Genomic DNA, 26710 nt, shown 5'->3' with positions numbered 1-26710 from the left:
CAACACCCCTCACTTATCCTGCCATAACTTCCCATTGAACTCCCTGGCACGACACCCTCACCTGATCCTGTTCTAGGCTTCCCGTTGAAACCCCCTGGCACCTCGGCCGACACCTGTATCGCCATGATAGCTTCCCGTTTTAAACCCCGGCCACCACACCCTTTCACCTGTATCCTGCCATAGCTTCCCAGTTGGGAACCCCCCCGGCCCACACCCCTCACCTGTATTCTTGCCATAGCTCCCGTTGAACCCCCCGGCACCACGGGCCCGCACCTGTATCCTTGCCTAGCTTCCTTGTGACCCCCCGGCACACACCTTTTCACCTGTATCCTGCCCATAGCTTCCCATTGAACCCCCGGCACCTACACTCCCAACCTGTATCCTGCCATAGCTTCCCGTTAACCCCCCGGCACCGACCGCCCGCACCTGTATCCTGCATAGTCCCTGTTGAATCCCCCCGCACCACACCCCCTCAACCTGTATCCTGCCATAGCTTCCCATATGAACGCCCCCGGACCACCACCCCACCTGTATCCGTCAAGCGTTCCCAACCCCCCGGCACCACGCCCGCACGCTGTCCATTCCTACTCCCCGACCAACCCCCACCGATCCGCCGATTCCAGTAAACCCCCGACCACACCCCACTCACGGATCAGTCTCACATTGACCGCACTACAGCGCCGTACCGCCCACCCTGACCGGCAAACCCCACCGTACTGAGCCACCATGAAGAACCCCCTCACGGCCCACCACCTGTTACCATGCCATTACGCTCCCACTTAAAACCCCCTGCACCACAGCAGCAACCTAATCTGCAAAGCTTCCCATTGAACCCGCACGACACCCCTCACCCTCGTATCCTGTCATGAGCCCGTGGAACCCCGGCACCACGGGCCCACACCTGTCATTCGCCATAATGTTCCACATGAACCCCCGCACCACACCTTCACCTTGTATCAGCAATAGCTTTTCCCATTGAACCCGGCACCACACCCCTCACCGTACCTTCCATGAGCTTCCCGTTGAATCCCCGCCACCACGGCCGCACCGTACCTGCCAGCTTCCCATTTAAAGCCCCAGCAACCACACACCCACAGCTGTTAATCCTCGCATAGTCTCCCATGGAACCCCCGTCACCACACCCCCTACACCTGATCCTTGCCATAGCTTCCGTTGAAACCCCCCGCATCACACCCTCACTATCCTGCCATAGCTTCCCGTGACACCACCGCAATCCACACCATCACCTTATTCCTGCCATAGGCTCTCATTGAACGCCCCGCAAATACGACCCTTCCACCGTTATGCCGCCATAGCTCCACTGACTACCGGGCACCACAGACCCCTTCACCTGTATCCTGCCATAGCTGCCCATTGACCCCCCAGCACCACGCCCGCACCGGTACCTGCCAAGTTCCCATGAAACCCCCAGCACCACCCCCTCACCTGATCTCAGACGCTCCATGGAACCCCCCGCACCACACCCCACACCTGTATCCTCGACATATACCCATTTGAACTCCCTGGCACACACCTTCACCTGTATTCCCAGTAGCTTCCCATTGAAGCCCCCGGCACCACAGCCCTCACCTTACGCCCATAGCTTTCCCGTTGAACCCCTTGGCCCCAACACCCTTCACCTTATGCGCTGCCATAGCTTTCCCTTGAACCCCCGCAGCCAACAGCCCGCACGTGTTCCTGGCCATAGCTCCCATGAACCCCCCGCACCACGCCTCACTTGTATGCCTGCCATACTTCCCATGAACCCCCTCACACCACACCCCGCACCGTACCATATCTGTCCATTGGAACTCCCCGCACCACATCCTCACCTTATCCTGCCATAGCTCCCAACTGAACCCCCACAACCACACCCTGACCGTATCCTGCCAGAGCTTCCTGTTGAACCCCCGGCACCACAGCCCTCACCTTATCCTTGGCCAACTTCCCGTGAACCCCTGGCACCACAGCCTTCACCTGTATCCTGCCATAGCTCTCATTGAATCCCCTGGGACGCACCCCCTCACCTGTGTTCCTGCCATAAGCTCTCATTGAACCCCCCGCAGCACGGCTCACACCTGTATCCTTGCCATAGCTTCCCAATTTGAACCCCCTGGCACCACGGCCCTCACTTGTATCCTGCCATAGCTTCCCCTTGAACCCCTGGCACTAACCCCTCACCTTGTATCCTGCCATAGGCTTCCCGTTGAACCCCCCTAGGGCATCACCCCCTCACCTGTTATCCTGCCATAGCTTCCCGTTGAACACCCGGCATCACACCACTCACCTGTATCCTGCCATAGTTTCCATTGACCCTCGACACACCCTCACCGGTATCCTGCCATAGCTTCCCATTGAACCCCGCCACCACACCCCTCACCTGTATCCTGCCAGGCTTCCCGTTGAACCCCCCGGCACCACAGCCCTCACCGGTATCTGCCTAGCTTCCCATGAACCCCCCAGCACCCACGGCCACACCTGTATCCTGCCGTAGCTTCCCATTGAACCCCCCGGCACCAGCCACCCCTCACCTGTTATCCTGCCATAGGCTTCTCCATGAACCCCGGGCACACACCATCACCTGTATCCTTGCCATAGCTTCCCAGTTGAACCCCCCGGCACCACAGCCCTCACTTGTATGCCTGCCATAGCTTCCCATGAACCCCCGCACCACGGCCTTCACCTGTATCCTGCCATAGTTTCCATTATTCCCCCGTCACCACCCCCCTCACTTGTATCCTGCCATAGCTTCCCATTGAACCCCTGGCCCACACCCACCTGTATCCTGCCATAGCTTCCCATTGTACCCCCCGGCACCACAGCCTCACCTGTATCCTGCCGTAGGGCTTCCCGGTTGAACCCCCCGGCAGCACACCCTCACCTGTATCCTGCCATAGCTTCCCATTGAACTCTTACCCCGCCCGGCACCACACCCTCATATCTATCCTGCATAGGCTTCCCATTGACCCCACCCCCGCACCACGGCCCTCACCTGTATCCTTGCCATAGCTTCCCATTGAACCCCCGGCACCACAGCCCTCACCTGTATCCTGCCATAGCTTCCCGTTGAACCCCCTGGCACCACACCCCTCACCTGTATCCTGCCATAGCTTCCCATTGAACCCACCAGCACCACAGCCTTCACTTGTATCCTGCTGTGGCTTCCCATTGAACCCCCTGGCACCACACCCCTCACCAGTGTCTGATTCCTGCCATAGCTTCCCATTGAATCTTTCTACCTCCGGAGCCCTCACCTGTAACCTACCATAGCTTCCCATTGAACCCCCTGGCACCACAGCCCTCACCTGTATTTTGGCCCAGTCCTCCAATTTGTCTAAGTTACTCTGGACCCTATCCCTACTCTCCAGCATATCTCCCCCAGCTTAGTGTCATCCGTGAACTTGGTGAGGGAGCAATCCATCCAGTCATCCAGATCATTAACGAAGATTTTGAACAAAACCAACCCCTGGGGCACGCTGCTTGATACCTGCTGCCAACTAGACATCGAGCTGTTGATCACTACCCATTGAGCCCAACGATCTAGCCAGCTTTCTATCCACCTTATAGTTCATTCATCCAATCCATACTTCTTTATCTTGCTGGCAAGCATACTGTGGGAGAGTGTATCAAAAACTTTGCTAAAGTCAAGATATATCATGTTCACCACTTTCCCCTTATCCACAGAGCCAGTTATCTCATCATAGAAGGCAAGGCAATCAGGATGTTCAAGCATGACTTACCCTTAGTGAATCCATGTTCACTGTTCCTGATCACCTTCCTCTCCTCCAAGTGATTCAAAATGAATTCCTTGAGGACCTGCTCCCTGATTTTTTCCAGGGACTGAGGTGAGGCTGACTGGTCTGTAGTTCTCCGGATTTTCCTTCTTCCCTTTTTTAAAGATGGGCACTATATTCGCCTTTTTCATCCAGGACCTCCCCTGATCGCCACGAGTTTTCAAACATAATGGTTAACGGCTCTGCAATCACATCAGCCAACTCCCTCAGCACCCTCGGATGCATTGCATCTGGCCCCATGGACTTATGTATGTCCAGCTTTCCTAAATAGTCCTTAACCTATTCTTTCACCACTGAGGGCTGCTCACCTCCTCCCCATACTGTGCTGACCTTGTCTGGTGCAGCAGTCTGGGAGCTGACCTTGTCTGTGAAGACCAAGGCAAAAAAAGTACTCCAGCTTTTTCCAGAGGTGAAAGTAAGCCAGTCCAATCCGGTACGGCGTACCGGCAAGAGCCAGTACGCCGTGCTGGACCGCACCAGCTTCTGCGGCGGGGATTTAAAGGGCTCTGGGCTTTAATCTGAAGAAATAAATGTAAAAGGAGAGGAACTCTACCTGCACAGGTCCTCCCACTCCCTATAAACTGATACTCCTAAGGTCACATGTGTATGGCTGTCCGTTATATTTCACAATGACATCACGATATCTCCTTGTGGCTGTATAGTCTGATCTGCAAGAAGCAAAGTCATGAGTAAATGTCCCACAAGAATGTGTCAACTCCTGCTGAAGACTTGGCATGCTTGATGTTTGGTTCTTTTTACAATCCATTTTTTGCATTTGTGGGGCTGGGGATGAGGGGATTGGGGTGCTGGCTGCCCTGAGGCTGCGACGGGGAGAGAGCCTAGGGTGGGGGCGAGGGGTGCCTCTCCCCACCACGGTTGGAGCCGTGGGAGAAGCGCCTCTCCCATGACCACCGCAAGACCGGGGCTGGGTTGGGGCCAGGGAATGGGTGTGTCTCCCCCAGCCATGGCAGGGCTGGGCTGGATTGGGGTCAGGGGAGGGGCATATCTCACCAAGTTGTAGCACGTCTGTAGCTGGACTGTGGCTAGGGCTGGGGGAGAGGAATCTCTCCCCCCACAGCCCTGAGTGCCTGCATGGTTCTTAATAGGTTGCCGAGCGGCCATGCAGCTTAGAGGGAAGTTAGGTCAGAACCTGCTCCTGCACCCCAACCTTCTTCCCCAGCCCTGCACCCCTCTCGCACGATAACTTCCTCCCAGAGCCTGCATGCCTGCCCTGAGCCCCCTTCCATAGCCTGCAGCCCGCACCCCCTCCTGCACCCAAACCCTCTGCCCCAGCCCAGAGCTCCCTCCTGCACTCGAAACCCCTCTCCCAGTGGATTACAGTGGGATCCGAATCAAAGGGAGGGTGAAGAGGGTACAAAGAGGAGCCACAAAAAATATTCAAGGGCTGGGAAAAATGCCTCAGAGTGCTAAACTGAAGGAGCTCCATCTGTTTAGTTTATCAAAAAGATCAGAAAGTATTTTGATTACAACATATAAGTACCTTTATAGAGAGAAAATACCGGTAGTAATTGGCTCTTTAATACAACAGAGAAAGGCACAATGGGAACTACTGTCTGGAAGTTAAAGGCAGACAAATTCAAATGAGAAAAAAGCACATCTTTTTAACAGCAAGGTTGATTGACTATTGGAATAAACTACCAATGGATGTGGTGGATTTTCCATCTCTTGAAGTCTTCAAGAAGATATACTTTAATTAAACACAAATTATTGGACTCAATACAGGGATAACTGGGTGAAATTCTATAGCCTCCGTTATACAGTAAGTCAGACTGTATGATTGAAAGGTCTGCTCTGGTCTAAAAAAATCTGTGACTCTATGAAAAAATACAGTACCAGGCTTGTTGAGTCTGGATGGTCTAAATAAGCAACTCGGCCTGCCTAACTTATATTATCTCAAAGAAAGAGAATGAATTAAGAAAAGAAAAATACTTTTTACCCATTGAAAATTTTACCCATTGATAATAACTTGGTTTTACCCATACTAACTGCAAAGTCATAGTCAGAATCATTTTAATTAATTTGACTTTTTAGTGTATTTGAACACAAAAGTTTGTAGTGAAGATAAAGCCGTAAGGGGAAAAGGGTGTCTGTTCTTCATTTCCTAGATTTATTTTGAATAAATACTTTCTTAGATGCAGGAAGAGGGCCAGATTCTTCACTGCTTTGCACCTTATATAGTCCTTTATACTGTGCAAAGTAGATATAAAATGCTATGAGATCAGAGTAGCATTCTACACCCATTTTGCACACACTTTGCACAGGTATAAATTGTATACCAATTTTTGATTGTGAGTTTTTTGGAGCAGGAACTCTCATTTATTATATTGGTACAGGGCCTGGTACACTAAGGCCCAACTTGGTTGTGACCAATATAAATATTAAAAAATAATGAATAAAAAGCATAAATAACTAAAGTGCAAGACAGTGGAGTCAAGTCCCGATCTTCCAGAGAAATGAAGCTGTGTTCTGTGCAAGCACCAGGGTGGGGAAAGAGAAGTGGTAAAAGGGATTTTATTACTCAAAAGTATGAAACACCAAGTTTCAAACTGTTGCATAATATTTGTATGTTACCTGCCTTCTTGTTCATTTCCAGCAAGTGCTGCTACTTACTGCAATTGCTTTCTCTGCGAAAAACTGATTGTGATGATTTAGGTCTATAGAAGCTGCATGTTGGTTCTCCTCTAAAGCAGTCATCAATAGTGATGATAGTTTTTTCTTTTTTCCCTTCTCAGTGATTTTTAAGACTGAGTGGCAGCAGGGAGAGGACAAGGGAAGCATTTTGATGGTCTTAGAGGATCTGATCCTGCAAGCACTCTGTGCATCAGGTATCTCTTGAAATCAATGGGAGTTATGCCCAGAGAGTTCTTATAGCATGGAGCCCTTCATAAGAGAAGTCTTTGAACAGCACAGGTTAGACAGCAAAATGCATCTATGTTCTTGAAAAGCTTGAAAACACGCAAAGCGTTTTCTTAAAAGCAAGAAAATTTGAAAACCAAATAAAAATGTCAAAACGAACAGGCTCCCCTTCTTCCCAACCCTCCCAGCTTCTTGGAGCTGTATATAACAGAATAACAAACAATAAACTCTAACAAAGGTCCAAAAAGCCAAGAAGGCATATTAAAGAGGGGGTAGGTTTAGACAAGGATGGACCGAGGCAGCTGTTGTAGGGCAACACATTTCACTCCGCAAGATGAATATGGAATGAGATGCTTCTGCCGCAAAGCCTTTTTAAAATGCTACTGTTGAAATAACATTTCTGAACTCAACTGCAACTTTCAGGTGCTATCTCTCCATCCCCATCCATCTTCCCTGAGATACACCTTCTGTTTTATAAGGTGGGGTGGATCCACAGAGTATGCTCTATAAAATTCAGAGGGATAAATAAAACAAGTCATAAGGCATGACTCTACTTCCCTCGTGCACCCAAGCATTCCATTTAAGCCAATGGTTGTGTTGGGTGTGCATTTGAGGCCATATCCACTGCTCTAGTGCTCAGCCCAAGTAGTAGACTTGTGTGCTGGGAGAGATGCACATTTTCATGAAGTTGCCCTGTGGAAGCATCTTAGCATATCTGCTCTATGTGTGAGACCAGCTGAAGGTTTCCTACAGCAGAAGATCTTCTGGCTTTTGCAACCATTGCCTGGCCCCCTTCTTATTCAGGGAGCTCTCATGAAGCTGAGTTCTTGTACTGTACAACTCCCTGCTTTGAATTCAGCCCTCTTATGGAGTGCAATTGCACGGGTTTCACCACCAGGGGGACCTCCACATTCATAGAGGAGGAAACAGGGTGTTTGCCTAGGACTGTGGAATCAGGCCCTTAATATAGTTTTTGGGAGCTGTGTAGATTTAAGAGCCCATCAAAATGTCAGTGGTGCCAACTCTCATGACTGAATTGCAAGTTTTGCAATATCTAGTGTGAGATCCTAGCTGTGTTTAATGGCAAAACTCCCACTGGCTTCAGTGGAGCCAGAATGTAACCCTTCATATTTTATTTGAAGCTCCAGGTCCAGCAGGCAAATGATTATTCAAGAATTTCAGCTTTCATTTTAAAATTGTAAGTTTCTAACCTTCACGATTGCACAGAAAAGCATGAAAACAGGACCCAATAACTTGTGATGTTTGAAAAACAGGAAGTAAATCAAAAGAACCCCATATTTATTATTTTAAAATCTCATGATTTGTAAGCCAATCTCTTGGTTATGGGAGCCTGACACATGATTTTTGATGATGTTTAATATATGTTTGATAATCTTTTAATTTGGATTTGAGAAGATGTTCAAGCAATGTGCCAGTTACGCATGGAAAAAGTGAAGGGGAAATGGGCTTTGTTCTGCTTCCTGACATTGCTTGTGGATCGGGCAGGATTACATGAGTAACACACTGAATATGAAAAAGCAGCAAAGGATCCTGTGGCACCTTATAGACTAACAGACGTTTTGGAGCATGAGCTTTCGTGGGTCAATACCCACTTCATTGGATGCATTTGATGAAGTGGGTATTGACCCACGAAAGCTCATGCTGCAATACGTCTGTTAGTCTATAAGGTGCCACAGGATTCTTTGCTGTTTTACAGATCCAGACTAATACGGCTATCCCTCTGATACTTGACACTGAATATGAATTATACATCCCTGAAGTCCTCAGTTTGTGCCTATCCAGGAAAGTAATCATTTGTCAAGGTATTTCATTGTCCTTCTGTTATTTAACTCTATCTTTGCGGAATGGTGTTAGTTCCAGATAGAGAATGCAAATTCCACTTGCAGCATTTTTATTGTCTATATACAAATTAAATTTAGGTAAATCAGAATGACTTAGGTGATGAATCCAGCTGCCCGTAGATTTAAAGGCTGCTACACTTTTGCAGCTTGACTTTGATATTATTACTTTGATAGGCTGAATACAAAAATAATGACTTTAATCCACAGCCTCCTGATCTCAGGGAGACAGCATCTGCTGCACCACCTTTTGACAGGGGTGTAGTGTGTGCAGAGGTGAAAGTAAGCGGGTACAGGTGGGTACGGAGGACTGGTAAGAAAAGGAGACTGCCTGAGGGAGGGAGAAGCCTGTCCCATGCATAAGAATAGTTTAAACTCAGCTGTTCCCTGAGTGGTTCAGCCCCTGGGGGTTAGGAGTAGTTTCTGGCATCCTTGTTAATTTCACTCACAGTATCTGGGGGGAGGATGTGTTTGACCGTGGCAGGAGCAGTCCTTTTCTGCTCCCGGGATGAGGGGATCTCTCCAATACACAACAAATACAAGCATTTGGCTGCACAGCTTAAATCCAGAGCTAATAAAAGCAAGTGGAAGGGGAAAATTCACTGTCACATTGGTTTCTCGTCTCCTCCCTCCCCCTCCTCCAGCCCGGCTGCAGGAAAGGCTCTGCATTCCTCCTCCCCCCCCCAACAGCAGGGGTTCTCCTCTAGGCTCTAGCTTGCAGTAGGGAGACTGGCTGAAATGCCTGCTGCTGCCTGCATAAGAACAGTTTAAACTCAGCTGTTCCCTGCGCAGTTCAATCCCCAGAATTAGGAGCCATTTCTGGCATCCTTGTTAATTTCATTCCCGGTTGTTGTTGTGGGGGAGAGGGTGTATGTGACCATAGCAGGGGCAGTTCTTTTCTGCCCCCAGGATGAGGGGGATCTCCTATATACAAAAAACACAATCAAAATCAGGAACCATTTTCAAGTTCAAATCTATCCCATTCCCTCCCCAGCAGAGGATCATGGTTGTGATGTCCAAACTGCTTGCCGATCCTCTTTGAAATGTTACTGAACTGCGCAGGGAAAAGCTGAGTTTAAACTGTTCCTGTGCAGGAGGCAGGCTTCTCCCTTCCTTTGCCAGTCTCCCTACTGCAAGCTAGAGGGAAGCCCCTGCAGCAGCTGGGTGCCAGAGATAAATCACAGAGCCTAGTGTCAGCAGCCTGGCTGGAGAAGGAGGGAAGACATGGAGAAAAATGTGACAGTGAGTTTTCACTTTTTCAGGCTTATTCCAATAGTAAAGTTTTATTACAGACAGTACTGGTAGTAGTAATAGCAGCTTTATTTTCTCTATCTATGTCATGCAACGGGAGGGATCCATGAAGTACGTAGGAGAGGTGGGTTGCTTGCAATTGGATCATATGGGTAAGAAATGTAAATTACTTTCGCCCCTGCCCAAACCCCAGGGCTCCCAGCCACCTCTGCAGCTGGTAGCTCTGGTGGTGATTTAAAGGGCCCGGTTCCAAGCTTCAGTGGAATTCCTGAGCCCTTTAAATCCTGATTTAAAATCCCTGGGATTTAAAGGCCCTGCCTCTTCTGATAGAGGCCATGCCTCTTCTGGTTGAGGCCCCTCCCGCTCTGCAAGACTCTGGAGTACCGGTAAGTCCTTTAAGTTACTTTCACCCCTGAGTGTGTGCATCGATTTGTTCTGTGCAGAGATAGGTGGGGTATTAGTTCTGCTCTCCCGCGAACCTCCCCTGTCCCTCTGGGGAATCCACCACTGGTTGTAGCAGTCAACTCAGAGAAGCACAAGGACTTCACTGTGCCAAGTCCTTGGCTCAGGGTGCAGGAGGAAAGGTCTCTTCGCGTCTTCTCTCCTTCCTTACGCACCCATGCAAGATTGAATGCAGTTGAGCCTTAAGAATAGAAAGACAGTCAAAGTGCAGAAGATGCATGAAATTGAGAGATGTCTTAATCCAATCACTAGATCTGTACCTCCCCAAACTTTGGAAAGTTCAGCTCCAGATCCGAGCTTTATGACTTGAGGCTTCTCTAAGAAAAACTGTCATATAAAGAACCTGGATGTAAATGACAGATACATATAATACATTTTAAATGTAATATAACACTTAATACTTATAGTGCTTTATTTCTAGATTTCAAAGCAATGTACAAATATGGATAAATGTTATTGTCCCCACTTTACAAGTGGCCAAGTTGAGGCAGACAGAAGTGAAGTGACTTGCCAAAGATCAAATAGTGTGTCAGCAGCAGAGCCTGGAAGAGAATGCAAGTTTCAAGACAACCAGTCTGGTGCCTTATCCCCTGTGATACTTCTTGAATTTATTTTTCAGTAATTGATTCTTCACTGGCTTGTGATTAACCACTGAAGTGTTGTTTACATTGTTGGTGGCATTTTGTGATCAGAGGAATAGGTGCCCTTGCTTTTCACTGATGCTTAGAAAATCAGTTCAGTGAGAACTATCTCCTCCAGGCTTTAAGCAAAGTATCCCCAAGGTATATTAGACCTTCAGATAAAGACCACTGACTTTTATTGTTCTCTGGTAATTGTCTGAGTTGGATTCATAGTATATGTACTAATGTCTGACTAAGATATATTGGGAAGAGCAAATGGTGATTAAATATAGTTGCAAGTGCTCTGAGCCAGGAAGGGGTTAAAAGTGAGCTAGTCTTATCTTTGACTTCGGTGGAGTATAGTTTGTTGATTTAAAGCTCTCCATAAATGATTGTTGGAAACCTGTCATGTGTACCAGTGCATTCAAAAAGCACGCCACAGACACTGCTTCCTTTTAAACAGTGTTTATCTGTTGCCATCTCCAGCCCCTCAAGATACCAAAAGGGAGGCAAAATCCAACCAACCAGCCAGCATGGAAAATGGGGGCTTTACCAACATCTGTGAAAATGTAGAGAACACTGGCCTTTATGAGATTCCTGATTCAGAGGAGGCAAAAGAGGAGAATCCTGATTCAGAGGAGGCAAAAGAGGAGATTCCTGATTCAGAGGAGGCAAAAGAGGATCATCTTTATGAGCAAGTCCATGAAGACCCAGCATCTCCTTCTTCCACCACCACTCCAGAAAGCATGGACATCAGCTGTCAGGAGAGCCCAGAACACAGCCGCAGTAATTCTGTGTCATCTCAGCAAGGAGCTGATGGGGAGGATGGTTCAGCTTCCTCTCAGCAAGGGACTGAAGAGGACCAGCATCGCCAGGAAGAGATGGAGATGATGAGCCCAAAGCCCAGTGATGAACGTGTAGAGAGGATGGTGTTTGGAAATAATATTCCATCTCCTACTGGATTCAGTCTTCATAAGAGCCCAGGTACTTCCCCCACCTTCCCAACTTCCACCAGATTTCCAGCTAACAACAACTTGGGAGAAACTGACAACTTTCAGAAGGAGTGTGAAATTTTCCTCTTTGTTAAGGTAAGGGCTTGTGCTCCTAGACATGTACAGTAGCATTAGAACCAGAATCAATCCAAGTATCCTCAGCTTCGCTGAAATGTGCGCTAAGTTCTGCCCCCAGCTCTTGGACAAGTCACTTACCCTCTCTGTGACTCCCTTTGCCCATGTAAAATGGGGATAATACTGCTTAACCACCCATATATACTAGTTTTGAGATCTTTGGATGAAAAGTGCTCGAGAGGCCTATTGAATCATTGAAAAGACTCCTATTCAGTGGGCTATGGATCAAGTGCTATACGTATTAATATTATAAAGGAAAACAAATCTTCAAAATGAAGAGTGACAGGGAAAGCCTTTCCCATGTTCATCTTTGGAATAGATCCAACTTATTTATTACAACAAATTGGATTGTTATTTCTGTGATGCAGATTTTAAGTGCCTATTAGTGAAATTCAAGTCAGGTCTGAATCCATAGAGAGTCAGTTTCACTCTTTCCCTTGTTGAGTTTCTAAATCACATTCACCTAAGCTCTTAAATAAATGTTGTATTTTCCTTCAGAAAACCTCTCTCTTTATACCTCCTTTCTCAATATTGATTAATCCCAGTAACTTGAATGGGACGACTTGGAGAGTTACCCTTATTCATGTAGAATAGCCCGTATCAGAATCTGGCCCTAAGTGACCTGAATATTTTGAAAGTTGAATATGAGTTTGTGTTACCACTAATGCTCTCAGCAATTTTAACATTTAATATTGAGCATATTAAGCAAGAACATATAATGACCTTTGCATTGATGTGAGATAGTGAGAGGGGAAGGTTTGTCTTTTACAAGCCGTCTCAGATAATATGACATTCTGGCAATCAGCTTCCATTACAAAGTCCCTATGCCTTTGGTTTGGAAAATTAGTTTTGCTGGGAAATTGCCATATTTTCTTAGAGAATAAAGGAGAACAATTCTGGACAATATAAATGGATTAATCAAACTATTTTCCAATTACAAGACATTAAAATACTATGATTTGAACATTTTTTTTCTTTTGTTTAATGTTCCTGTCTCTCCCTCTAGGTAAAAAATGTCTTGTTACAGTCCCTCCAGTTATCCTAGTTATACAGTTAAATCCCCTTGAAAATTCATGCACTGTTATTAATGATTTTTATTCATAGATTTTAAGATCAGAAGGGACCATTAGATTATCTGATCTGAAATCTCAGATAACACAAGGCCACCGAATGTCACCCAGTTACCCCTGTATTGAGTCCAATAATTTGTGTTTGACTAAAGCACATCTTCTAGGAAGGCATCCAGTCTTCATTGGAAGAATCCAGCATTTTCCTTGTGGACAGCTTTGGGTCCACTTTTTGTTGCCATTGATGCAAGTGAGAGGCTTTTGCCACTGATAGCAATGGGAGCAGGCTAGGGCACAATGTGTGAGAGCAAGTTGCCTTCTGTTGTTTGGTTACTGTTTAGAAAGAACATAAGAATCCCGTCTGTACTTGACAGCTAACAAATATCTTCCTTTACCTCAAGTGGCAACTGGCTCATGGTATTTGATAAGGAGGTGTTTATTATGTGGGCGCTGTAAGATTTATTATGCCCTTTCCCATTCATTTCCATGTTTATAAATGCTTGGGTTTTGTAAACAATGTTAATAGTTAAGTATATTTTGTTTCCTTAGGAACTTTAACAGGGTTTTTAAACATTTTTGGATTTTGGAATTACTACTATTTGTCCCTTAATTTATTCTTACCCCATTATTCGAACAGCCTTCTCCTCTGCAGCTTGTACCATCTGCAATAGCCCGTTTTCTCTCCACTTGTTCAACTCTCCATCTCATTTCAAATCTCAAGCTGAAAACAAATCTTTCCTTCCTTATCTATACTTTACTCACTTCCTTATATGAAACTTACAGGTACTCTGTAGAACATTTTGGTGTACAAGTTGGATGGAAGATGCTAAAAAACCCTATTGTAATTCAGCTTTATACATGTGAAATTCAGCTAATGATTAGCCAGACTGATCAAGCTGATGCCAGGAGTGAGTGGGATTCATTCAGAAGAACAAAGGGGCTGATTCTCTTCTCACTTGTTTCTGTGTAAATCAGGAGTAACTTCATTGACATCAATTAATATAAAACAGTTATAAATGAGAAGAGAATCAGGACTAACGAACCTGAACTAAAAAAAGTCAAAAAACCCCAGCCTCGTGAACCAGATCATCTCTTATATGGAAATGATCTGCATCGGGACTGGAAACTCTGACCCAGCTCATTCCTTCCTGTGGTAAAACCTCTGGAAGAAGACTTTAGGGGAGAAAATCTCTGCAAGGATCCCCTGCTGGAAATCCCTCCACATCATCTTGTGGGGTGGGCAGTTGTAGTAGGAATCAGTGCAGGAATCAGGGATATCTGCAGAGGACCAGGTCCATCCTCACAGTTGCCCTGTTCATGTGAACTGGCTTTGGCCCCTAGTGGCTCCTCACTCCCTGGCAATGTTGCTCCAATAGAGCTGTGCTAGCTGGCACTTCCTTCCCCTCCTGTCCCTCATCTGCAACCTCTCCTGTGAGAGGGGTCCCCAGTCTGTATTATCTTGTCTACCTAAGCAAGATGGAGCCAGAGAGGAGATAATGTGCATCGCCACCAGCTCTGGCCCCAGCCCTCCCACTCTAGCTTCCAACTGACTCAGGTTCCACCTCTATCCCCAAAGTGGAGCAGAGTCCCACAGAGCACATGCACAGGTTTCAGAGGTGGTTGTTGTTTCCTACCCTTCCATGCAGGAGAAAAGAGATCTGCACACAGAACCATCATGGATGGTTGGGACTGGGAGGGGAATGATTTGGATTTCTGTGTGATTCATTCAGGGAGCTTCCCTGGTGTTTTTCACTCCTCTGTAGGTGAGGAGAATGGCAACTTAAAAGGGATCGCCACCTAAAGATTGGGAACACATCTTTCTCTCTTTTATCACCTGTGATTGTTACTAATTTAGAACAAGGAGTGCAAAATAGACTTTCTCCTCTATCATCTCCATTACATTTAGGAACTGAGTCGTTGGACAAACAACAACAGATAATTAATAATGGACAATGTGTTTCTAATACAGCCCACCAAATCCCAAGGTTTCTGTGCACCAGTTCTATATTTTAGAACAAATGAACTATTTAAGAAATGATAAAGCATGATAAAATCAAAATAGGAGTGGCCTATTTTATCTGTATTCTGTTCCCTCTGACTTGCCCTGATGTCCCATCTGGACTCTGTTTTTTCACCATCTGAACTTTGCTCTCTATCTGGTTCACCCTTGTTTCCTGCAGTTAGGCTCTGCTACCTCTCTGACTCCTTCCAAGGCTCGACTCTTTTTCCTTTTGGTGCCCCTGAGACTATGCTCACCTCCTTTTCTAATTTCCCCCCAGTGGACTCTGCTCAGAACCCAGCTTCTCTCCTGATAAGGTCTGTGTCCTCTGGCTGAGTTCTGCTTCCTTTATGACTCACCCAGTGGCTGAACTCTTCATCCTTTGGGTTCTCTCCACAGCTGGGCTCTGCTCAGCTGGCTCTTCAGCTTCCTGCTCTGGCTGTGGAACCTGTGATTGCTCCTCTGGGCTGGATGGCGTGCTGTGTCTTACGCATCTTAGTCAGGTTTGCTGGATGGTTGTTTTCAAACTGTTGTCATCCTCTTCTGGGTTTACCTTCCCATAAACTTGGTAGCAATCTGGAAGGATCCCTTCCCTTTGGCAGGAGTAGCTCACATGCACACACACACACACAGATCCTTGTCTCCGTCCCTCCCTCCTTCCAGGCAGCAGTAGACCTTTGGGACTGGTCAGAGATGTCAACCTCAGACAAAGATGGCTGCTGACAGAGCTGGGGAGAAGGAACCATAAAACAAAATGGCAGCCAGCTCACTGTATAATCTGGAAGTAGCTCAGTCCAAACTCGTTTTAGATAGGAGAATAATTGCAGTATCTCAGATAGCTGTAAATGCTAGTGCATGCTGACTCTTTACCGTGGTATCAAACAGTCTCAATCAAACTTCATGATATTTTATGGAATTAATTCTCACCCTTTTATTATTGAATGTATCCAGAAAATGTTAAAAAACATTAAGCCAGTCTTCCTCTTAATTCATCTTTCGATGAGTCTTAATACTCAATGGATTGTTCTGGATTTACACTGGTTTAACCTGGAGCAGAATTCAGTATGTGATCTTTATCAAGAAGCTCACTGTACTTCTAACAATAAAGAGTACAACAAGCATTAACCATGGAGACATTTGTGCCAGTCCGACACGTCTGGACTTGTCACACCCACTCAGCACCTATTTCATAAGCCTATGGTTTCTTCAAACAAAAGCCCTTGAAAACTGAGATATGATTGATATACAACTTGGGATACTAGTCACATGGGCAGTTTTACTTAGATGCAATTTTATATAGAAATATAGCCTCTTCAAACCCACTATACATGCAAATTCTGAGCATCTTTTACCCATAGTGTTGTTCCCTATTCAGCACTGCGCACTTGTGCTTGCTGAACTCACTTGCTGTTAATGCACAGGGCCCAGGCAATCTAAACTTTGTCTTTTCCTAAGGTCTGAGTGCTTTACTTTGCAGCCTTGATGTTATTTCAATCTACATTTTTGTATTAAATTTTGAATAATATTTTATCTGTTTTTAACAGTTCTTTGAGAGAGGAGCTAGGTGTCATATCCTCTCCATTCAGAAATGTCTCCTTAAAAAGCACATTTTGCACACCAGAATCACAGTTCCCTATCATTTGACTCAAAGGAGAAACTATTTTGCCTGTTACACACAGGTAAGCAGTATAGCTTACATCCAGTATAGGACAAGGGTACATATAGACAGTTTTATAGTATAAATTTAACAGCAGCCCATGCAATTGTTACACAAATGGGAAGACGGAATAAAGAAATCATAGGAGAAGGGAAAGGCAGCCTCTGAAAAAGGATAAAGGGCGTGAATTTCGATGTACAGGAGACAGGAATTTCACAAGGACAAAGTCTTTTAAAATAAATTCTGGTCAAGAAAATGATGGAAACTGTTTAGAAGTTTTGAGACAAGGATGAATGCCGTGTTATAATCTGTGATCATTATCTTATGATGTGTAAAAGGAAAATATCCTGCAGAGTACAATACAATTTTCAATATATTACATCTTACTTTTAAAAAAAAAATAAAACCATCAGAAGGAGAACTGAATAGCTGGAAGCATGAAACAGATTCAACACTCCATTAGTATGAGCATTACTGATCATTGTGGTGGTTAGCAGGGACATTTTGAGAACTAAATGCTTCCCTACGCAGGAATCCCCCAAACTTCAGTAGGAATTGCATGTGTGAATTTGAGGGCAGAAATTGACCCTAATTGCTTTGTAGATTAGCATTTAAATTCTTATCTTTTAATTCTTTCCATTGTGATGATTAGATCTCTTTATTAATTTTCTTAGGAGTTTATCAGCCATGAAGGAATGCACATTTACTGTCTGTAGGGACTGATCCTGCAATGTGTTCCTGGAAGTGCTAACTCCTTCAGCTTCCTTCAGAAGTTACTGGGAGTTGAGGGCACCCAGTACCTCACTCATTATTTCCAGGATTGGTCTGTTAGAGATTAATGGAGCAATGGTCAGAGACTCTGTCTGTTCTCAGTAGATGATTATACGGACAGGCACTTTAATTGTTGCAAAGTGAAAGTTTATTTGTGAGATTTCACTTATTGAAACCACATTCTTTTCCATTTATTAGTTTCCCCATGTCCTATGAAACAAATGTAGATTGTACTGAGAAAGTTTCATTTTTAAATATTTATTGATGTTTTGAGTTATTAAATCACATGCTGTAAACCTTTAGTCCTAGAAAATTAGCTCAAGAACAATGATGCACTGAACTGGATGCCCTTAACTCATCTTAAACAGCTGATAATTTTGGTGCCTATAGGAGCATGGCTAGTTGAGCACTCATAAAAATCATAGAGAGTTGTTGGACCACTGAATCAAGATGAAGATTTGTAATTTTCATTGGGAATTTTTTGTGGGCAGCTTCTATTAAGGCTAGGGAAATTTATACAAATGTGAGTATCTTTTTCAGGTTGGGACAGATTTTCAAATACTGGTTTGTTTCTGTGGCCATTGCATGCAGCCACAAATAACTGCAGATGTAATTTTCAGTGCATAGTAATGAATGCTGGTGCAAAACTGTATCTGCTGTTATTCCCTCCAGCAAATTCTGCACACACAAAAATCAAGGTCTGGTTAAAACCAGACTGAAAATGTGTCCTTATATATGAGGATGAAATAGTTTGGATTTATATGACATTTTAATTTTAAAAGAATGCTTTATAAATATTCTCTGTAACACCTCTTTGAAGTAAATAAACTAATGTTGTTTTCCTTTCACATATGAGCCAACTGAGAAACAGAGAGGTTGAATGATGCGAACCAGTTCCTTGGGGTCTTTTGAGTTATTTGAAGAGCTTGAGCAAGGAAATAATTGAAAAGCTTTTTTTCAGAATGCTCCAATTATGGTAATTCTAAGACCAAGTTGTGATAGAAACTCAAGTTAACTAAAACAATGAAGGTGGTGGAAATGACTGATGGGAAAGTCAATGTCCTAACATTGTAACAGATTTGTATAAACTTACTCATGTTGGCCCAGATTTTTAAAAGCATTTTGGCATTGCTGTGATCAGTGGTGCAACACCTAACCGATTTAGGAGTCTAAATCTCATGTTCAACAGAGATTTAGGAGTCTAGGCTCCTAAATCAGTGCAGCATTGCGTCGCTGAGCACAGCAATGCCTAAATATCTTTTAAAATCTGGGCTGTTGACTACTGTCTTACCCCACCAGTAGTCTGGCTGATTTCAGTGAGTCTACTGATGCAGTAAAGCACTATGTGGCATGAGTAAGGGCATCAGAACTTTCCCTTTGTTTGGTAGATTTTATCCAGTATATCTTTGTCTTTCATGTTTTGTCCCTTTAAAATCTTCTTTTAGTCGGATTACAGAACCTAGACAAAGCTCACCTTCCCAGTCCAGTATCTTCCTAAAAACATTTCTAACTGTAGCTGAATGACCAAGACCATCCTCTGAGACTCTACCACTACCTCTCCATTAACAACAGTCATAATGCAATATTATAACTGCAGAGTTAGCATCTGCCTTCAGGCTTCAGGAGCATTGTGTCACTCATAGTCTTGGGCCCTGATTCTGATTTCACACTGCTGAAAGTAGGAGTAATTTTTTGAAGTCAGAGTATTATACTGTAAATCCAGTATAAGGATTATCACTATCCGCCCCCAGTCTCTAGTAGCCTAGAGAGCAGGAGGATTTGGGTTTGTCCACAGCATGGCTGCATGGCCACTTTATCAGACAGTAGGATGGTTACCTTTTAAGTCTTAATGTCTCACTCAAGAGAAAAACTGACTTTCTCATCCATGTTTCTCATCTGCGACAGTAACCCTCTGAGAAGAGAATTGTGCTGTGGTTCTCTTTTGCAGCTTGATTTATGTTTATGTAAATTGTTTTCTGTGCATGAGAAGATTAGCAAGCTGGCAATTCTGTTCCAGATAGTCTGGTAATTATGAATGGGACGTTATCTGTTATGAACAGAATGTGTGCTTTAGTACCAAGGCGCAGCACCTTGCTTAATCTTTCGGGTACAAAGAGTAAAAAGCTTTACTCCTCACCTCCGCTGAATGCATGCCCTGTTCATGTAGTGTGCAGATGGGCCATTTCTCCCTCTGGAAAGGTCCATGAATCAATGTGAAGCCGACATCACTGTGCCACTTCAGCTGTTGGCTCCACAGCGGCTTGGCACAGTACAGTAGCATAGCAACAGCTTTAAAATATGGAGACGTATTGTTTAGAAAGCTATTACTGCACTGAGATTTCAGTGACGACAAATGAAGTGCAAGTATGTGGGTCACAGTCAAGGGAAACTGAAATGAGAGTCGCTTGGTTAAAGGAACTCAGCATTTCTCTTCCCTTATTTTTACTTTTATTTTTTTAATTCTCTCCTTGACATTTAAAAATACCATTTCCCTCCCAACCAATTGTGTTCTTTTCCATGTAAACACCTTGGTTGTTTCCATGAAGATTTAATGGAGCTTTTATTTGTGTTTTGGTTATTTTCTTATTGACAGTATCACTGAGGATGACATCTGTGTAGTAATACTGTGCACTGCTAAACAGTTACTGTGTCCCTCCCCCCAGAGGTGGTTGCATTTCAGTGGCAGGTGAATTAATTACTAAGCATAGTTTGTACGTTGAGCACCATTATAACCTTAACATTTGTCACCCCAGCTGCATTAATCATGGTATCATCCTCCATTTAGAATAGGTGATACACTACAATCACTGTGGTTGAGGCAAATGTTTATTTTATAATGGTGCCCACTATATATGGGTTATTTATGCGTAAAATACCAGGGGATCCTGCGGTATGAAAGGTGTCAGAAAAAGAATATTTTTAAAATAGCCATTTAAAATCTAGACTACATTCCCCATGAGATCCTCTTCTTCTGTGCTTTCAGTGGACTGTGATGATTGGGCCATGATGGCCCAACATCCTAATGCTGATTTGATGTGCCACTAGTTGGGCAACCTGTTTAGTTGCCCTTTTTCCTGAATGGAATCCATGAACATTTTTTGTTTGATTTTGAAGACTGGATAAAGCTTGACCAAAGGCTCGACGTCACTGGAATTATTCTTACTGACACCAGTTCTAGACCTGGTTTGTGAAGGATTTTAACATGAACACTATGCTGAAAATCGGTGTGTCGTTATTTTAGGCCTTGCCCCTCATTGAGGGACCTTTTTCACCATTCTATAACGTATTTGTTGATTGGTTTAAAAATATCTCATTACCCACATTTTTGTCCCTTATTAACACCATGCCTGAGTGGTTTAGGAAGGGTGTATGATATGATAGCTGTTCAGCACCGTTGTTTATTAGCTTTTCTATCAGGATGTAAACAACTACCATCAAGAGTACTTAATAACCGTGCTTATATACGCCTATTTAATGACATAGATTATGACTCCTCATGCAGCTGCTCCTGCTTTAAAGAACACAGCTGGAGATGCTTGGATCTGAATGAATCTTTGGTTTGTATCTGAAAGCAAGATATTTATGTTTAGACTCCAGCAACTGTTTCTTTTTATACCACTTTGGATATATTTGTGTGTGACCTTATTAAATGTTGCTGCATCACTCGCAATGTTGACATACCTTTGTGACCTTAGTGAAGATGTAATAACACAATAGAGATGGGACAGAAATGTAAATTGGTTTGGGCATTGATCCAATTCCCCAGAGTTCAGGGGTCTTTGAGCCCAGTGTTTTGTGTCCGGCCCAATTCTAAATATAATAGGATATTTTGCATTTCTATAGCAACCTTCATCCAAGCATCTCAAAGCACTTCACAAACCTTTAATGAAGTAAGTTTCACAACCCATCTAGTGAGGTTGGGATATGTTGTCATCCCTACTTTACAGATGTAAAAACGGAGGCACAGAGAGGTTAAATGTCTTTCCCAAGGTCACGCAGAAAAACTATAGCAAAGTCAGGAACAAAACACTGATCTTCTGACCCACAGTTATCTGGATAACATAGAATCTGAGAGAAGTGGAGAAGTTCAGATGACCTCTACTTTCAAAATATGACTAACTGATACTGCAATAAGTGTTTGACAATCCACACTCTCTTTATTTACCTAAATTACTAATAAACACATAATTGCAAGTGGGATAGAATGTGATGAGCAGATCACACATTAATAACATCCATAAGGCTTTATTTAATCTTGCATGCATTTAATAGTTTATTTCTAAATTTGAAATTTGATTTACTCTGGGACGTTTTCTTGTCAACAGCAATTGCTTTTCCTAATGCTCCACACCTTCTGCAAAGTGCCAAAGGCCCACAACTCCCCTTAACATCCCTGAGGGTTGACAATGCTCAGTGTCTCGCAGTTCAGTCCTGAATATGAAGTTCATGAACTCCATATTTCAAAGACTTCTCTCCAGGTTCTTAGGTGAGTTTTGGAGAGGGGTTGCTCTCCAGTGTACACTATCGCTATGTGTTTGTATACCCTTAGCATCTGTAAATAGAAGTTTAGTACTATATCAACACAGATTATTTGAGATGTGAGAGGCAAAGATGAGCTGCAGGAGCTTGTGTTTAAACATAAATTAATTTGGTCTTTGTTCTGACCTCCAGCCAAATGCACTTGCATCTTGTTGAACCTTTCCTTAAGGTACATTCAGTTCAAATAGTGACATGCAATAGGACTTCTATACCTAACTGCACAAACCAGTTTTGCATATACTCTTGTGTTACAACTTAATGTCTACTTGATATAATTTTGATATTTGCATCTTTTAATTGTAATGTTGACACCTTGTTGGCTTGGCATTACGGTGATCCTGCACTATTCAGAGGCAGCATATCATGGGCCAGAGTAGTCTCTAGACATCATAGATGATTCTTCACTAACTAGGAGTAATGGGATAAAATTAAGTCAACTTGGAACAAAAAGAAAATGTAGCCTGAATTTGAGGAGATTGTTCCTAATTTTTACATCTATTAAGGGATAGTTTCCCAAGGAAAATAATGATCTTGGAGTCATTGTGGATAGTTCTCTGAAATCATCCACTCAATGTGCAGTGGCAGTCAAAAAAGCGAACAGAATGTTGGGAATCATCAAGAAAGAGATATATAAAAAATTTCATATTGCCTCTATATAAATCCATGGTACGCCTGCACCTTGAATACTGTGTGCAGATGTGGTTGCCCTATCTCAAAAGAGATGTATTGGAATTGGAAAAGGTTCAGAAAAGGGTAACAAAAATGATTAGGGGTATAGAACGGCTTCCGTATGAGCAGGGATTAATAAGACTGGGACTTTTCAGCTTGGAAAAGAGGTGACTAAGTGGGGATATGATAGAGGTCTATAAAATCATGAGTGGTATAAAGTAAATAAGGAAGTGTTTATTTACTCCTTCTCATAATACAAGAACAAGGGACCACCAAATGGAATTAATAGGTAGCAGGTTTAAAACAAACACAAGAAAGTATTTTTTCATGCAACGCACTGTCAACCTCTGGAACTCCTTGCCAGAGAGTGTTGTGAAGGCCAATACTATAATGGGGTTCAAAAGGGAGCTCGATAGATTCTTGGAAGATAGGTCCATCATTGACTATTAGCCAGGATGGGCAGGAATGGTGACCCTAGTCTCTGTTTGCCAGAAGCTGGGATTGGGTGATAGGGCATGGATCACTTGATCATAACATGTCTATTTGTTCTCTTTGGGGCACCTGCCATTGGCCACTTTCAGAGGACAGGATAGTGGGCTAGATGGATCTTTGGGCTAACCCAGTATGGGCATTTTTATGTTCTTATGTTATGAAATTCTCATCATTTGAAACTGCACTAGACAAAGTTCTGGAGAATATACTTCATGGCACAATCCTACGTTGGCATGGTGTGGCCTAGATGACGTAAGAGGGCTTTTCACGTTCCCTATATTGTGATTGAAGCAGGAAGGCCAGATTAATTTCAAATACCATTAGAAACAGGGCCCCTCAGCATACCCTTTCTTATATGCATCATGATAGAAGTAGTCCTTGAAGAGAGATCCAGAGAATATTTTTATGTATGAAGATTACACCCTTCCAATATTTTTCAAAAATGTTCTCTAATGGCTCCATTCTGTAAGGTGCTTAGAACTCTGGCCTGAACCAGCAAAGCTTTTGAGTATATGCTTAATTTTAAGCACATAAATAGTCTCATTCATACTCTTGAGAGTGACTTCACATTCTTAAATTTAGCTGTGTGCTAAAGTGCTCTACTGAATCAGGCCAGAATTCTCAGCACCTTGCAAGATCAAGCCCTAAGGATCCTATAAGTATGTTTGAAACGGACCACAATGTTTGTTTAGGGAGATGCTCAATGAGAAAATTGTGCAGTGTCACCTCTCACTTTACAAAGTGGTATAGTTGCATCAGAATATTATCATAGGGAGAGGATCATGGAATAATTTTGATGTCACAAAATGGGAAACTAGATTGAGGTAATTATTGCGTTAGGATTTCATTAGCTATTGTTCAAATACCTCTACATTTATGATCTCTGAGATTAAAGCAAATGAAACTTGCGAGAGCAAATGTGTAAAGAGCTTTTTATCTAGCATTATTATTTAAGTGATGAAGCTTGTGTCACTAATAATATATCTGCTGCTCCGTGGGTCTCACTGAAATTGAAGGGATTGCCTTTCTGAACAAATGCTGTGTACAAGGGTGAAATTCCTACCCCATTCAAGTCAATGCACATTTTGCCATTAACTTCAGTAGGGGTTAGATTTGACACCAGATACCTTAATGCATAGGTTTTATTCTCACCGATGTACAGTACATTATGTGGCCAGTGGTTAAGAGGCTGCCTTTCTTCTGTGAATGGAGTCAGGTGCATGGAGTACAACAAATAATCCAAAATAAATATTGTCTCAGCTCCACACAATTAAGAGCTCCTTTATGAAAATCATTCAGATTGTTTTTCTCCCCCATACTGCTGTAGTCTAGCAGAGTGTATTTAACTTCATCAGACGTAATTTTTTTTCTAAGTTGAATAAATGTAATTTTATCAAGAGTGGTGATCTATTGACTCAGATTAACTTTGGTCCAGTCCTGACTGACCCCTTTACTATGCTGGGTGGTTGTCTCATCTTGCATTAATGAAAGCTGTCACTAATTACCAAAGGTTGAAGCAGTAAACACTTGATTATTTGGCTCCTCCCTATAAGATTACAGAGAATGAAGTTTGGACCAGAGCAAAATTCCTTTCAAGCTTTGAGAGCTGATTGGTCCTGGGTACCGCAGCTGGTAACAACTAAAAATAGTCAGAGTATAAAACCTCAGAGAACAGCAGAACTGAGAAAGCATTCCTTTCTGGGATGCCAACAAGGAAGGGTATTCACACACATGACTGAACACATTATGCTGGTTAATTTCAGTTAACATTTACTCTTTAGATAAATGTATCTATTCACTGGACTGGCTGACTCATGAGAGGAATGACCCTATTATATATTTTTCAAAATAAGTTTAGGGAAACATGACCAGATTTTCAAAGCAGTTGGTGACAAGTTGACTTGTGAGCATCTCTGTGAAACTGCCTGCAAAATGTCTGCATTTTCATTTGCAAGGTGGTGTTTGCATGAACAAGTCATGTGCAAACTGAGAGCCTGTCTTGCAACTCAGTTCTACAACTGTGCAGCCACAAAACTTTCACAGAAGGTGCATGAGTGTACCTCAGGATGTCTCTACACTGCAGCTTCTCAGCGTGGATAGACAAAACGCATCCTAGCTCTTGGTGAGCTAGCATGCTAAAAATAGCAATGTAGGTTTGGGCTAACCACCTGAATATGTACTCATGAGGCATAGGTGGGTTTATCTTCAGGCAGCTAGCCTGAGCTGCTGCCCATGCTATCCCTGATTACATGGCTATTTTTAGCCTGCTAGTTCCAGCAGAGATAGTGTGTGTCTGTCTCCTCAAGCTGGAAAGCACACTCCCAGTCCCAGTTGCAATGTAGACAAACCCTAAGTGCTTTCTCTATTTACAGAACAGGGAGTATGGTCTTTTGGATCAGGCATTGAACTGGGATTCAGGAGACTTGGTTTCTATTCTTGGCTGTGCCACTGACCCCAGGCAGAGTTACTTCCCCTCTGTATGTTTCTCTGTCTCCTTCCAGCCTTTCTCTGTCTCTTTAGACTGTAAACTCTTTGAGGGCAGAAAGTATATCTGTATGCTTTGTATAGTACCTAGGACAACAAGGTTAGATATTGGGCCTGTAGACACTACCACAATATACATAATAATCACACATAAAAAACTACATTGAAAGAACACTATTGCAAAGTCAAGCACTCAAATGTTAAGACATGCAAGAATTAAGGTTGCCTGTGTAAGCATATTGAAGTCAGCACCTGAACTGCACCAATGCAGAGATGTTCTGGAAGAATAAACATCTGATTAGAAGAGACATAAATCTGAGGACTAAACACTGACTTAAAAACTATGAAATTACAACTGTGAAATATGGACATTAAAACAATAGATAATAAAGAAAGCACAATTATTCAAATTTTTATAGAAGAATTCTGAAAATATCGTGGCTAGGCTGCATAATCAAAGATAAATTATTGGAGATGAGTGGAACTCAGCAGCTACTAGTCAGAGATCTTATGAAAAGAAAGATTTGATTTTCAGGGTGCATTTTTAAGAGGTTCAGTGTGTGATGCATGTTTACAGGCACTAGAAGGGAAAGTTGATAGCATAAGAACATGAGACAGAAAAAGATGGATGATGTGGTGTCCTGGGCAGATCAAAAGGATTATTCATCCAAAAAGAGATTTGCAGAGGATCATATGGAACAGGACACCATTGTTGCACACCTCCAGCAAAGGAGATGCCAAATAAGAAGTTTAAGCTTATTTCATCCCCCTTGTGCATATTCATTATGATAGTCTTCAATTACATCATCACTTACTATTTTTTTCCACAGGACCCCTGTCTCATTCAATGCACAGGGTGGACCTGCTTTGGGTATAAACCAGGGTTGTGTAGTGAAGTGGGGTTCTGGCTATAGGACCCCCTTTCTCATTTGTTACTGAAGTTGGGGAAAGTGTGTAGTAAATTAGGCAGTTGATTGCAGAAACAGAAAGAATGGTCTCATTCTTAAAGCAACTGAATCCTTCTCATCCCAGTCTTAGTCTC

The 26710-nt window shown here is 43.4% G+C and overlaps 1 protein-coding gene across 1 annotated transcript in view; it reads left to right on the top strand.

The window, feature by feature from the left end:
• Positions 1 to 6580: 6580 nt before the first annotated feature.
• CLIC5 (chloride intracellular channel 5) overlaps positions 6581 to 26710 on the top strand; it is a 125399-nt gene continuing 105269 nt past the window's right edge. The window contains exons 1-2 of the mRNA XM_075063617.1: positions 6581 to 6640; positions 11350 to 11951. Coding sequence (XP_074919718.1) covers positions 6598 to 6640; positions 11350 to 11951 — 645 coding nt within the window. The 5' untranslated portion in view covers positions 6581 to 6597. The remainder of the gene's footprint in view (positions 6641 to 11349; positions 11952 to 26710) is intronic.

The sequence above is a fragment of the Chelonoidis abingdonii genome, chromosome 3 (genome assembly GCF_003597395.2).
Source record: "Chelonoidis abingdonii isolate Lonesome George chromosome 3, CheloAbing_2.0, whole genome shotgun sequence".
Taxonomy (NCBI): domain Eukaryota; kingdom Metazoa; phylum Chordata; order Testudines; family Testudinidae; genus Chelonoidis; species Chelonoidis abingdonii.
Note: the sequence above shows the minus strand (reverse complement) of the source record. Positions and strands in the feature narration are given on the sequence as shown.